Source organism: Drosophila biarmipes, chromosome 3L (genome assembly GCF_025231255.1).
Source record: "Drosophila biarmipes strain raj3 chromosome 3L, RU_DBia_V1.1, whole genome shotgun sequence".
Classification (NCBI taxonomy): Eukaryota; Metazoa; Arthropoda; class Insecta; order Diptera; family Drosophilidae; genus Drosophila; species Drosophila biarmipes.
In genome coordinates this window covers 17,177,620-17,192,907 of record NC_066613.1, presented here as the reverse complement: position 1 = coordinate 17,192,907, position 15,288 = coordinate 17,177,620, and the positions used below count along the sequence as shown (strand labels likewise).

Here is a 15,288-nt window from a genome sequence, read left to right as displayed (position 1 = left end):
CTCCAGGATCCCGCTTCGGAGCCCCCTTTGGAGAGTGCTTCATTTGCGTTATTGATACGCCAGCCTGCTGTATTTCATTAGCCGAGCGCCGGCTTGGATCGGCAAGTTTCTTTTAGCCGCCGTGAAATGCAATTTCCCGGCAGCCAGCGCATGTGGAATCGTAAAAATTATAATGAAGTTGGCAGCACATAGACAGCCCGGACTGTCATGTGCGGGTTTTCGGTTTTATTGGGTACCGAAAAATGAAAACTATTGGCCAATGTGTGCACTTTAGCCTGGTTCAGTTTTAAAAATCAAGAAAGATACATTTTAGACAACAGGGGGTATAAATGATCTTAATTCCAGCAGGCAATCAACATTTCTTCATTTGTTTTAATTTGTGTTAAACAACATCTGAAAAATAATAAACTATTCATTGCCTTTTATGTTTAACCATTAAGAATCTTTTAGTATAGATAAAAATAAAACAAAGCCCACACTTTTATGTTAATTTAAAATTACTTTTTTACAAGTTCAACTAACTATACATTATGAATACTATTTGCATTATTATTAGAGGAATAATTTTGAAAATAATTTACACATTTTTAACTTTAAATCATTCAAGTTATTCATATCTCATCCCAAATTATGTTTGACAACACTTTTAATAACAAATTTAGCAGCATATAAAAAGCACATAGGCAAAAAATGTATAAGTTTGTTTTAAGGACTAATAAAAAGGGTTTATTTCCAGGAGCTGCCAGCAAGAGCAATACCATTTTTGGACTAACTTCATTTAAGTTTCCCCTTAGCACCTGGAATGGCGTTATAGCCAAGGCAATTACTCTGCCAAATCGACACTCTGACTAATGCCTCACATGTTTTATTTATGAGTAAGGACTGCATTCCTCCATTTATTACCCACTCCTCGAGTGGCGGGCATAAAAAAACACATGTAGCGAAGGTAATAATAAAGCCACGTAAATCGCACGCCATATTGGCCCCAGTCCGCAGACAGATGTCAATCACGTGCCCGGGCTGCAGTTGCCTTTCGTTGGCTGGTTGGGAATACAAAAAAAGGAGAAAATAAAGAAAAAATACAAAACCAATGGGGGTTTCGGGTGAGCCGGCTAAACTGCGGTGAAGAGAGTTCACTCTACGCGGCTAAGGTTGATCTCAAAGCGCATTCTGGTAATGGAAAAGGAACTGCTCAAAGCTCAAAGCAAACAGCAGAGGAGGTGCCCCCTGGCATTTTTGCATTTCCGATCGGGGCGCTTGATTGATTTTTTCTCCCTGGCATATCGCGGAATAATAGCCACCCGCTGCACCGCCCACACAACCACCTATGCCACCCATGTTGCCCATCCCAACCATCCATCCAACCCACTTCAGATGGGGCCGCGGGCACTTGGCAGGCCGCACTTAGCTGCCGTTGCCGTTGTCGCCGTCGTTTTGTTTGATAACATCGTCTAGCAACGTGTCTGGCAACCCGTGTGACGTAAGCCCAGCACTTTTCCAGGACCCAGGAGGCACCGCCACCCACTGCCGGCCAGTAGCCACCCCAAGGACCACCCACTCATGCATGCATTGTGAACTCCAGCCTTGTCGCCTTTGGCATAATCAGTTGCAAAAATTTGACACGCCGCTAGTAAACGGGCAAAAAGCGCGTTTTTCCAGCACCCGTCGCCATTTTTCCCGCGCCATTTTCCTGCCTCACACACACACACACACACGTGCGAGAGCTGTAAATGTGTGTGCTTTATTTGCATATCTGTTTTTGATTTTTGTCGCCGGTGGCGTCTATTGAATTTGACGTGCCGCTCGGTTGCTCAGCAGCAGCCCAATGAAATCAATAAATCTGCTCCGCCGTTTGGATCCAATTTATCACTTTGCAGCCGAAGGAGAGCAGGGGCTTTTCCGCCTTCCACTTTTCCCGTGCAGTGCCACGCCCACAGACATGCGACCAGCTTTACCCGCGAAACGACGTGCATACAAGTTTATTATTAGGACCACACGGCGTATGAGTAATGTGGACGATGACGGGGAGTGGGGAATGCGGCCTTAATGGGCTGGCAATTTCTTATGCCCACCTGAAAGGCGCTGAAACGTATGCCTCAGTCAATAATGAAATTTAGCAAAATATCCGAGCGCACAAAAGAATCGCGAGTCCTGCGGCGCCGAAGAATTTCGGAATATTTTGGTGCTGAGAGCGGGAAGCTTTGCATATTTTATGGCGCCATCGAGCCATGTGCCGAAATGTTTTGTGCGCGCTTAAATTGCGGAAGTGATAAACAGGCGGCTCCGGTCCAGGAAGCATTTTAATATTTCAAGTTTCACTCCGGGCAGCCTGCGATGCTTTGTGCTTTGTGCTCGCACAGCACAAGCAAGAGCAACAGCAAGACAATAAAATAAAAATCAAGAGAAACACAGTGTTTGGTTTATTTTTTTTTACATTAAATATATTTAGATGGTTTTTCTGTCAAAATTGTTTTCTGGTTTCCATAAAAGCGACCTCAATGGCGTTCGGGGACTTTAAGAGGAGGCGCTCCAGTGAAAGTAAAAGTTAAACAAAATATTGCTGTTGGAATGTGTTCTGGTCTCGGCCATATTTTTTTCTTTGGTAGTGCCACGCCCCCTCTAAGGACCCAACCACGCCCCAAGGCTCTTGCATTCATGGTCTTTAGTGGGCTGGGGTTGACATTTCGGTTTCGGTTTCAATTTAGCAAACTTCTTACATCAAGTACATTTATATTTCGGTTATATTATTTGCTGCTTGCTTTCCGTTCGCTCTGTGTACATTTAAGTTAAAATAATTAAGTAAGCTACATTTAGTTGTTAATATTTAAAAATTACTTTACTCGCTGCCTACTTCCATGCGCTGCTTAGCCATTGCAAAATAGAGGAGACTCAAAAGATTTCAGAAAAAATGGCACACAAAAAACAAAACAACCGAACGAACTGTCTTAGGCAACATGAGGAACGCAAAATCTTTGGTTAAAATTTCTCAATTCTTAAGGCTAAATATTAAATAAGTGTTCGTTTCGTTATTAATTTATTACAAGCATTTAATGCACTAGACAGAGTGGCTAAATCAATCGAATCTCGCCCGACTCCTTGAGGCAACTGAAAATCCATTCACAATCTCTAGCATAGTAACTTCGTGACAATCGAATGAAATGAGTGTAAAGTGGCTGAGTATCAACAGTAATGAAATTAGTGCCCTGCTTAGGTAGAAGTTTTCTTAGATTTCACTTGGTTTTCTTCATTTTCATTTTCACATTTATATTTCTCTTGGTTTTGTTCATTTTTTTGGGTTTTCTTGGTTGTGTTTAGGTTCTTAGTGGGTAATCAAAACACTAAATACATTTAGCTTATATCCATTCACTTAAAATAGATTTGTGTTTTCTGCTTTGCTCACGTCTATTTCATTATTTTGCTCGTCTCAAGTGCTTTGAGCTCGCCTCTCGCCGTATTTCCGCGTTTTCCACTTTCCCAGCTCGTCGGGATTTTCCCCGATTTTCCTGCTGTTCGCTTTCACTTCACTTATCTGCTGATTGTCCACTAAAACTATGCTTTCTCCTCATGCTCGGCGCTCTACTTTTCTGGCTTTCCCTTTCGGCTGCTCCCTTTTTTCCGGGGATTTCCGTATGTAAGCTTTTGCCCCGTTTTTACACAATAAATTTGCATTTGGTTTTCGCTTACTTTAACTTCTTTTTGTATATGAATTATTAAACACATTAATTAAACAGTTTTTTTTGTTGCATTTTTTCTCTTTTTTGTATGGGAAATCATAGTTTTGTGCATAATTAAATACGTAATAAATTGCCAAATAAAGTGTAATATGCATCCGCACGAATATTCGGCTTTTTTGGTTTCTCTAAAAGTGACATTACCCTTTCCCCCAGCTTGCATTCATTACAATACAATTAAACATACAGTATTTTCCATATAAATATTTTGTATATATTAGCATAATTTACCTTTATATATTCAGTCTTAAGCTACAAAAATCGTTATGCATATTTCTGTTTCGGTTTTGTTTTTATTATTTCTGTTATCCTCTTTATGCCTTTGTTTGCTATAATTTGAATCTATTCAAATAAGTTATATAAATTCGCAATGTATTCATTTTTATTTCTTGTTTTTCGTTACATTTCTGCTGGTGCGGCGAAAGTAGGAGGAAGCAGAAGAGTGTTTTCCCTGGCGGAAAACTCTATTTGCCCCGAGGAGCGGGACTCTGTGTGTGTGTGTGTGTGTGTGTGTGTGTGTGTGGGAAATTCAGGCGACAGTTGTAGGGTAGCAAAAAGTCTTACAACTAAAAAGCAGACTTAAACTCTACGAGAACTTTGGGGTGGCCGGGAATATTACTTTTACCTATTACATTTATCATTTTTTATTTATCAATTATCGACTATCTGCTATCGTCTATCATCTATTGCCTATCGACTAACGGCTATCGTTGCAACTTTCAGCGATTGTGTCATCATGTTCTGCGTTTGAGTTTGCGTTTGCGTTTATCTTACAGGCATGCCTCGTTTCAGTGGTTTTTCTGGCCAGCTCTGTCTGTCCACCTAAGACGTTTAGCGCTTTCCAAGTTTTACTGTAGTATGTACCTTGCTCAAGTAAACCAAATGTGTCACTATGGCTAACCGTTTAAACTAATGCTATGTAGTAGAGTGTAGTGGTAGTCGTCATCCTGCGGTAAGTTGAGTATCTCTTTTCTTAAATGAAACGCCAGTTTGCTCGGAGGTTCTCTTTTTGGGTTCGGTTTTTGCTTGAGGTTTCTATCTATCAATCTGAAATTGAATCTGAATCTGAGTGTGAAATCTGCTGCCGAAGTTGTTTGGTGAAAAGTCGAGTCTATCATTACAGCTATCAGCTAGGTTTATAGTAGTAAATTTATCAAATTTCGTTACCCCTTTTTACATATTTACAGGACTGTAGCTGGTATCTTTCGTGTTTTTATCGTGTTGAAGCTCGTTTCCCAAGGGCACCACATCTCCAAGACAGTATGTACAATGTACATACATTTGGTTCTAACCAAACGTTGGGGTCACCATCCAGGCGGGCTGATCCTCTAGAGCATTCAACCCAGTCTGAAAGTCAGTGTGAGTGTGAAGGCTATGATGATCGCTATGGGTGCCTGGATCAACCGATCTCCTCCTGCCGTGGACATGTCCTGGCCCACGTTGCTGCGCACATCCATGAGGTCGCGGGAGAGGGGCAGCTCGGTGGGATCGCTCAGTTCATCGTGGCAGGGCAGCATCTCCGGCTTGAGCAGGAACAGCTTGATGTTGATCGCCTTCTTGTTGGTCAGGGTGTCGAGGTCGTCGCCCGCCGCCGAGTGCGAGGTCATCAGCACATCCACATCGTTGTGACCCCCAACGACAGACGGCACACCGGCGCCATAGAAGCCCTGCTTGTGCAGGTTGAGGTTGTCGTCCAGGTCCAGGCCATGGCCCAAGGACATGCCTCCATTGTTGTCATCATAGTAGTCGTATCGCTTGTGGGTCGGAGCCACCGCAGCCAGGTCCTTCTTGAGATCCTCCTGTCGCTTCCGCCTCTTGGACTCCACCACATTCTCTGCGTTCGAGGCGAACTGCCTTTGTCCCCGGAGCGCCTGCCGGGATCTGCTGGCCGAGTGCTTCCTGGAGTCGTCCAGACTGCTCAGTCCACTGTAGCTGCTGCCCACCACGCTGTTTCCGACTCCACCCATGCTGGCGCTGTTGCTGCCAATCGCCGTGAAGCCGCCCACGTTCAGCTCGTCCAGGATGGAGGAGGGCACCGGGTCCACAAAGTGCGACAGTTTCGGCTCCTGCAGCGTGCAGTGCAGGTCCTCCAGCGAGTCACGCAGCTGCAGGTGACGTGTGCGATTTTTCAATTCGAAGATCCACTGCAGACGACAGTCGCAAATGAATTTGTTGTCTGCGGAAGACACGCGGGAAAAGGGGGAAAATCGGGGTTAAATTCATATAACTTTCAGGCTGGCGGGTTATATCCCTGAAATTGCTTTTGTCAAATCGTCGCCCCAAACCGATTGTCCGCCGTCCGAATGCCCAACTGTCTGGGTGTCCGCCTGTCCGAATGTCCGCCCAGGTAAGCGAATGATTTCCCCCTCAGCTGCTAAGTGGCCGACTGCAACAATTGGCTGTCATTTGATGGCCGATTGCCACTCCAGCCTCAGGGGCACGGAGAAAAATTCGAAAGCCTTTCCAAAGAAACAAACCCTAGATGAGTGAGAGTTTTCCCATTTTTATAAATCTTGAAAATTATGAATATGTTGGATTTCTAAAATAACATGATCACATAAGAAATTTTTTCGATTACAGTAGTTTACTAAGAAATATTTTAAAAATGCTTCAAAAAGAAGATGGTAGTTCCTGTTGAAGACAGCCCCTTGACCACAATCAATATATTTTCAAAATCATGTTTGTTTTTTTTTAAGATTTTCAAAGATTTTTCAGTGCACTGCTCTAAACTCCAACTTCGGCTTGGCTGAGTCCTGGCAGCCGCTTTAAATGATTTTGCCCACGTTCGAGTCCGGAATCGAAGTTGCAGACGGAGCTGGAGTTGAAACACGAGGAGGAGCTGGAGTCGGATGTCGATGTCGATGCCGTTTTCATTGGGGCTGCTCCTCACGTTAAACGCCTGAATGACATTTCCAATTTAGACAGCAGCCTCCTCTCATTCGGGAGCGATTGCAGCCGGGTTGTGACCAAGCCCGTCTGCTGGCCAGCGTCTGTCAGTCAGTTGGACAGATCTCCAGCTCCTCCCCCAGCTCCTCCTCCTGCTCCCCGACCAACTCCAAATTTATCCCCATTCCCAGCCTCAAACTGGCTGTTGTCAATTATTTTGTAGTCCGCCTGGCCATGCGTGGCCCTAATCTGCTGCCCGGCCTTCGGGAACCCCTTTCAATTTGCCATTTGGTTAGAGGACACGCCCTCGGTCTCGGTCTCGGGCTCACTGGGTTCCAAATGGAGCGGATAAACAAGTGCCAGAGTGGATCTAATCGCCGACAATGGTCTAATGAATAAATCAAATTACGTTTCAATGGGCTTCCCGAAGGAAGCTCTGCCCCGAAAAGCAGGGGAAATGAGCTGCCCTCGTGGGTATAATTAGGCCCAAACACTCTGACACAGTTTGCCCATAATTAGCATAGGCGTTACGAAAAATATTGACTAACTGGCTAACACACAGACACTGCCGAGGAGCGACATCATAATCGAGGAAACGAGCCAAGGCAGTCGGCCAATTGAGCTGGCATGTGAGTTGGCCCGGCCAAAAGGGAAAGCCCTTTCTCCTCTCCTTTCTGCCCCGCAAGTGACAATAGTAATCCGAGGCATATATTTGTAGTCCGGACAAAAACTTGCTGCCCCGAAACGACAAAAGGAAACTTTGCTTTGCAAAATAGTTGGCAAATTAGTGCAGGGTGCGGGGGGGAAAAGCCAGGCAGAGCCAGTCAAAAATTCTAATTTTCCATATGAAAGCATGCAAAAACCATAAATAAAGTTAAATATGCAGAGAGCCAAAGGAGGGGACCACACAGCCGGTCCGGAAAAATGCTGGAAAAATGGCCAACGACTTGGCAACATTTAGCAAGCAAATTACAACAAAATTAACATGATAATGAAGTGACCCAGCTGGGTGGTGTCGGAAAATCCTAGGAAAATGCTAGGAAGTGGATGTGGGTGGATGGGTGGAGCTGCTGCTAGTGCAGCTGCCAGCTGTTCGCAGCTGACCAAATGACAATGACTTGCCCCCAGACAACGTTCCGTAAAAGTGCTTAAAAAATAGGAATTACAAAAAATATAAAATGAGTGGGGCGGGAGGCGAGGACACTAGACTGTCGTACTTTGTGTGGCATAAAATACTTTTATATTTTTAATGATACTTGGCCAAAGCGGTAGGAAGTGTTTTGGTCTGCTGCACACACTCCGGCACACACACACGAACGACCCTTCTCCCCTTTAAGATGGGCGGAGGGGTATCTTTCAACATGCAATGAACTCCCTCAACCACCGACTGCCACGCCCCTTATTGCTAGATATATGCATGTATGTAGGGCCAGAGAACTGCGGCTGTTAGTCAACTAGATGACTTTCAACTTTCACAGCTCATGCTCTTCATCCTCATCCCTTTGGCTCTACACTGAGGGAAATATATATATATAGTATACTGCATAGGAAAAATACGAAGAGTAGCTCCAGGTTCTATGTAATATTTATAACGAATTGAAACCTAACTTAAAAAATGTTTTTAATTTGATGGAGCTTTAACCCGAACTTCAATTGTTTGGTAACATAAACCCGATTTCTTAATGTGCTGTTAATTTTAAATTTAATTTTAATTAGAGAAAAAACCCTTAAAAAATCATTATAGTGACATTTTGTGCTTTACGACGATTTTAGACAGATAAACACTTCCATTATGTTAAGACACTGAATATATCCGAAAAAACGTTTAATCTGAATGGTAAAAATGAACAGGACATTGAGAAATCGACAGCAAATGGTACTTTAAAATGTATTTTAATTATACCATTATTTTTTCATTGTTTAGAATGCTTTAATTCAAAGCCAAAACAATCACAATTTCTTCGGGTGCACTGACCCCCTAGCTTTTCCTCCAATTCGGGTGGAAATTTGGCAGGGGGACAGGAAACTGTCGGAAACGTTTTTACGGTTAGCAAAGGACATTTACACACACACTGACACAGTGCAAGGACCTGCTCCACATGCACATGCGTCTGTGTGTACATTAAATTTTATTATTGTCATTTTCATGGCGTCGTCGGTCGGATTCGGACCGTACCTCCCCCCATTTCCCACCCATTTTCCCGCCCATAACTTTTCGGTCAGCTCTATTTGCATAAGTTCAGTTTTGTGTGTGCGCGTGTGGGTGGTGCAGCCAAATTAGACTCCAGTGCAACTTTGTTTGGTCAGTTTTAATGCCAGTGTGTCTGTGAGGCATTTCGTGTGTTGAAACATATTCATAATTAGTCGTCAGTCCGGAGCGGTTGAAGCCAGTTCTGTGGACTCCTTTGATTGGCTTTGTTTGCCCAAGATGTTTGCTCTCTTTAAAGGGTATTATTTTACACTGGCTAAAGCAACAGCAATCCTTCATCATGACTCCTCACAGCCTCTGCTTCCCCTTCTCTGTGTGGACCCTCTAAATGGGCTTTCATTAACATTTATTTTAAATTTAATACACCAGAAAGGCAAAAAAAAAAGAATGTTGCAAAGAGTAGGGCAAAAAATTTGCTTTAATTGGTTGGTTTTAGGAGCTGCCCGCCACATTAACCCATGCTGGCCCCACCCCCGTTCGCTGCATCCCTACATATATTGAAAAGCGCAAAGAAATCGCCGCCTGCTGGTGGGTTTTTCGCCTCTTTTTCGGTTTCTTTTTTTCGGCGGAGGGGTGGAAATATCAACACAAACGCCCAAAGTTTCAGCACAGCTGCTGGCCTAGTTTTATGGCCTTTGTTTTACACCGGACTACGGTTTTTGGGAGCCCCGAAACTCTTTTCAATCCCCACGCTACCCCGGACCCTAGCTCACCGTCGGGGTCACCAGGAATCCATGAATGCCGCGCTGCTTTGTTCGAAATCAGCTCATTTTTGGCGGCCTGGCCAACTGGCCAACACGGGGCTTTTGGCCAACTGGGAAAACTGGTAGTTGGTAGCTGGTCCTTGGTAACTGGGAGCTGGCTTCGTTTGCGGTGCTCCGGTTTTTCGGTCCGCCTTTGGCTGCCACCAGGGGACAACACGCACAGTTGCCGGCTACCAAGTTGCAGGGGGCGCTGGCGGTTCAGGGGTCAAGGGGGCGTGGCACTCGCTATGTGTGTGGTGGGGTGGACCCTGCTCTCCGGAGGATTTTATCATTTTTTATTACATTTCTCGAGAGCGCTATGTATGCAAATGAAGTCGAAAGTTTCGCTTTGTGTAGTTGCTAGTTGCCTTTGTTGCCGGGATGAGCAGGGGCGTCCGGGAGCTCTGGCGTAGTGGAGCTGGTGATAGAGGCAAGCTTGTTTGGGAAGGCGTGAATGGGGAGCGATTCCACTCATTGGCTTTGGATACTCTTTTGTTCGGGTGATGTATGCACATATAGAGCTTGAAGGGAAAGTTATTGATGCAGACCAGAGAAGCAATTCAGTTTGAGAAAATTTATTATGCTTAACATGGATAAGTGTTTAATTGTGAACTTTTAGCTTTAAATAAAACCAGTACAAGTTAAAAGAATTATGAATTGGAAGACAATTATGTATTATATAGAAGAAAGACACTTCATTTAGAAAGACACTTTATTTTTAAGACAATTTACGTTTTTCAAAAAAATCGATTTAAATTTATTATTTAAAAATGTGTTTTCCATGTTATATAATCTTTAAATGATTGTCATACATAGAAAGCCATGTGTGCATAGCCTTTTTACACAATTTTAAATATACATAGATCCTATTTTTATTATTTTTGAGTTCCGAATATACGTTTATTTAAGTATGGGTACTGTATTGACCCCCCCAACTTATAACAGCTTGTGTGAAAATTCCAAAAACTAATTTTTATGGAATTAAAATATTAAATTCAATCAACTTGAACCTGCAGCCCTGTAAACTGTGTTAATTAGCAACATTTTATTTGAGCAGGATCCACTGCCCAACATTCCCATAACATTCTAATTTGAAGTTCACCCATCTCAGGGTCCAAGTTAGTCGTTGTGCCGCTCTCTATCACCCCTCGAGTTCCCTGCAACTTTTCGGCAAGTTCCTTTATTTGTCCATCCGAGGGGAAGCCTTGAAATTGGCGGACCTTCTTCGTGCCGCCTTTTTTTTAATGAGCTTCTCTTCCAGAGTTTTTCTTGGCTCGTTGTATATTCTTTTGCTGCTGCTTGTTTTCTGGCTTGTTATGGGCTGTGTGTGATTTTGCCGGCTCATTCGCAGTGCGTGTATTTAATTTTGTTCGTCCCTTTTGGAATGGACGGGGTTCCCCGGCAATTTTCACCAAGTTCATTCAAAATCAAATGGGGTTCCACTAAGTTGGGGTCAGGAAAAAAATTAAAAAAAAGGCGGAAGGAAGGAGCGCAGCAGCCATTGAAAGCCATTTGAATGGACGTCGCTTTTCTCGCCAATTTTCTTTATTTGGCCAAGTGAATGCTCCGCTCATTGAATGTTTTTTATTAGGCCAAATGAATGCGGCCCGGTACAGGAAGTGGACTAAACTGGAAGTCCTGCCCTTTTATTTTTGTTGCGTGAAAGGCCGTAAAACTGGAGTGTTTTGAGTTTTGCCCAGTGTTTTGTAGTTTGTAATTTTAATAACATTCTGGGGCTTTTTTCCCGCTAAAGGCCCAGGATTTTTCAATCAGCCGACGAAAACGGAATCAGGAAAAAATTACACTTTATTTCTTTCATATCAAATTATTTTCGGCAATCGAGCGTGAAGTCAAATAAACAGTCGGCGAGATCAAACGGGCGGCTGGCAAAAGGGAAAGTCATTGCAGGCGATTTAACAACTATGCCCGGGGATAAATATTTTATGAAATCGCATAAACAAATCAAAGACGAATCACAGACGGAGAAAAAAACGAAAAACGAAGGAAAATCACTTTCCGAGGGGGAGGAAAAAGCGAAAATCAAGGGCGGCGATCAAATATGACCACTCAACCGCGGCAGGACTTAAACATTAGCCCTCGAGCATCTTTGCCAAAATATTTGCACAGCCGGGGGGATGAGTGGGGTGGTTTTTCGCTGAGTGTGACAGGGGGCTGTCTATGCAGGAAGAGGGTACGCGAGTAATGTGTTTGTTATATGGTAAATCGCATAAAAAATACGGACAGTTATCGGGGGTAGTTATATATGGCCATAACAATAAAAACTTGTTACCCCTGATCCACTGGCGATTGCCGGCCTAATGTTTGCCCAAATAGCCCCAGCTTCATTCCACTCCAGAAATTGAATTGTATTTAATAAAATATATACGCAAGGGTGGCGCCCAAAAGGGAGGGCCGTGAGGGTTGGGAATTGTATAAATAAGTAATGAATCCTTTGTTATTGCTCTGTGATTTGCCAAGTCAAGTGGATATGGCTCAGCCCTCGTCTTTGGTGCTCTTGTTTTTTTAGCAGTCTATTATCGGTTTCGAGATGTGCACTATGCGGGGAGACACTGGCCATATATCAGGCATCAAACTGACATAAATTGTCCGCTTGATCGAGGGTGTTGGGGGCACTATAACCACTATAACCCAGTGCACCGAGCACCGTGCAGTGGGCCATCCATCAATGACAACACCCTCATGTCCGCATCGCCTGTCATCCCCGATATATCGTCTCTGGACACTGGACATCGCCGCCTCCTGCGATACACGCATATATATTGCAAATTGAAATTATTACACAGTGTAAACTCCGGCAAGAAACTCCATCTGTTTATTTATGGCCCGGCTGTACTGCTAATCGATGGCCGGGCTGGCCCAGAGTTATGCGACACTCCATATATTTTATCGAATGCGGCATAAGTTGGCCAAAATATTCAATTAAATGCTAGTCGTACACAATTTATGTTTGCCCAGTGCTGGCCTAATGAGTTTCGGCCCTGTTAATATCGATGTTAGGAACTATGCAAATAAACAAACCTGGAGTTATGTAAGCCCACAGACAGTTCCTAGTTTGCAGGTACACGGCAAATAAAAAGGTCGAGCAATGATTTATTGGCTACTAATTAATTTGAATATATTTGAAATAGATTTGCTTGAATCAGCAGTAATAGAAATAGCTCTGCTCGACCCCTGCCGACAAACAGAGCACAATAGCCCCATTTTAGATAGCAGTAATGCTGTATATTTGCTGTAATTAAGACCTCTTTTTTTACAGTTTATTGGTAAATACTCGGTTCAATTTGAATGCCCTACCATGTGTGCTTCATTTTTAATGGTGCCTTACCGAGGCTTAGCTGTTTACTGTCAAAGCCGAAACGAGTATTGATGAAGGTGTTTGCTCAGGGCACACATCCTGCCAAGGGGAGGACTTGCCTTGCCTCGGTGATTCATCCATCGCAGGTAGGACTACTAACCATACAACCATACTGTACACAAACCGGCAAATTAGGCACAGCACAACAACATTCCAGTACATCAACTACTGACGAAAAACCGCAGGCAAAACATCACCCCCGAGGGCGTGTGGGGGTTAAAATCCTGGGGGCGTGCATATATTAAGATAGATTACCTCACTCACACACATGTCGGCGCATAAGTGCTCCAATGACAGCCCCGAATTCGCATTAAGAGCAGGGCCAAAGCCAGGATCCCCCGGAATCCAGGAGGCTTTATGCGGGAAATTAACACGCCTAATGCCCGGGCACCTTGAAGTGCGCATAAATTATAAACAAGCTTCATTATCCCACCGCTGAAATGTTCGAAATGTCGTCGTCAAACTTTAAGGCTCTCTAGCACACTCGCAAACTATGCGACTTTGGCGCCGGCAATTATAATAAATTCAGTTAATAAGGCGCGTTAATGATCAGCCATCAGCAGCGGCACTAATCCGTATCTGTATCTGTGAATCTCTAATAGAGGATACTGTATCTGCATGTCTGTAGATACATGCTTGGCATATGCAAAGGCCCTAATTGCTGCCTGGGCCAAATGACACGGACAGAGGCTAAGAGTTTCCGGCTCTATTGTCAGCTGAGCCAGATTGGCTTAGGTTTTGGGTAGTATACTGGCCGGATGGCTAAGTGCCAGAGCTTTTCTTTCGTTTAAAGTTTGCCCTTTAAAACGCCATAAAACACATGCAGCTGGCTGGGGAAATGGCACACATGTGCGGGTGTGGCCGCCCTCAAGGCGCAGAAAGTTGTCCAACATTATACAATAAAAACTCATTAATAATATGCATTTAAGTTATAATTGAACTACTTAATGTGGCCGCTGGCCCGGGGGGAAGTGCCAGGAATATGTCCATTAGCTGCCGCCTCTACTACCGGAATTTTCCGCAATTTCCCCCGGCACAGACACTCATTGTTTGTTTTAAAAGTATGCCGGCGTGGTGAGCGCATAGTTTTCAGCTTTCATTCAATCGAATTGTTGCCTGCGGCTATAGAAAAAAGGTGCGCAATTAAAACGCTGCCCGGCGAAAGACAATTAAATGCATGCCGCGCACTGTCGAACAAAAGATGAGCCACGTTTAATTACGTGGACAGGCGGCGGGGATTTTAATTTATGATGCGTGAATTTGAGCTGGCAAAGGATGAGCAGCCGAGTGCCAAGGAAGTGCGGAAATTGAATTCTAAAATATTTATAGCACACTTTCGGCGGTCGAGCAGTGATTTATGCAGTGCTCGGCAAATGAAACGCAATGAAACGAATCGAAACGGAATGAATTACTACTTATGCATGCATGTTTCCCACAAAAACACACATCCATCGGATACACCAAATACATACAGGTCTATAGAGCTAGTCCCATCAAATCGGAGTCCTACTTATTAGTCTGGCTGGACACATGTTACACAATGCTGAGCCATAGATTTATGGCCGGCAATCATCGGGATTTGCAGCAGGAACAGGACACGCAGGACACGCAGGACACGCAGGACACGCAGGACATTCAGGACATGGAGCAACTGCTCTGCTGACATTGACTATTGAAAGTCAATTTCGGGTGCGTGCCACACGCTCATTTGTCCAGTTTATGGCCAACATCATTTGTTTTGGCATTTTTGCCAATGGGGCGCAAACGCCTTTTATGCGTTCCAATAAATTCTCGCTTCCGGCATCGCTAAATCCCCTGGCTGCCCCTCCATATATCCCTAATACCTGTTTATAGTTGCAGTTTTCGTGAACACTGTGTTTACAAGGCTGCTGATGCTGCATTACAAATGAGCTGCCTGCGTTTCAAAGTTGAAAGTTTAATTTGCTGCCCAGCTGGGCAATTTAACTGCCGTGGGGGTCAGCTTAAGCCAGGCGAATTTTCCATGAAGTGCCTTAAAGAGGCGTGTTTTCCAGTAATTATCGCCCCTCCTAAGAGCTGGCAAATTAATCAAGTGAATAATTATTGAAATTTATAAGGAGGTAAACATGTTTAGAACACCCTTAGGAGAAACTTTGTGCTTTGGGCAGTTATCATAGGTAATTATTAGGGCAAGTTTAGGTAATAGTTGTGGCGAAGGCAGGCACTAGTTTTGTATAACCCCTCCATGTCTTTGATATTTGAAAACCAATAAGTAAGCAGAACCATTTTAACCTCAGTAAAAACAAATACAGTTTGACCCCATGAAAATTGATAAACTCTGGCATTTTACAATACTCCGGTAAG

General features: G+C 43.9%; 1 protein-coding gene across 2 annotated transcripts in view; it reads right to left on the bottom strand.

The window, feature by feature from the left end:
• Nucleotides 1-2,414: 2,414 nt before the first annotated feature.
• The window catches only part of LOC108035390 (connectin), a 55,209-nt gene continuing 42,335 nt past the window's right edge, over nt 2,415-15,288 (bottom strand). For both annotated transcript variants that reach the window (XM_050885914.1, XM_017111002.3), the window contains exon 5: nt 2,415-5,907. In XM_050885914.1, the coding sequence (XP_050741871.1) occupies nt 5,069-5,907 (839 nt within the window). In that variant the 3' untranslated portion in view covers nt 2,415-5,068. The remainder of the gene's footprint in view (nt 5,908-15,288) is intronic.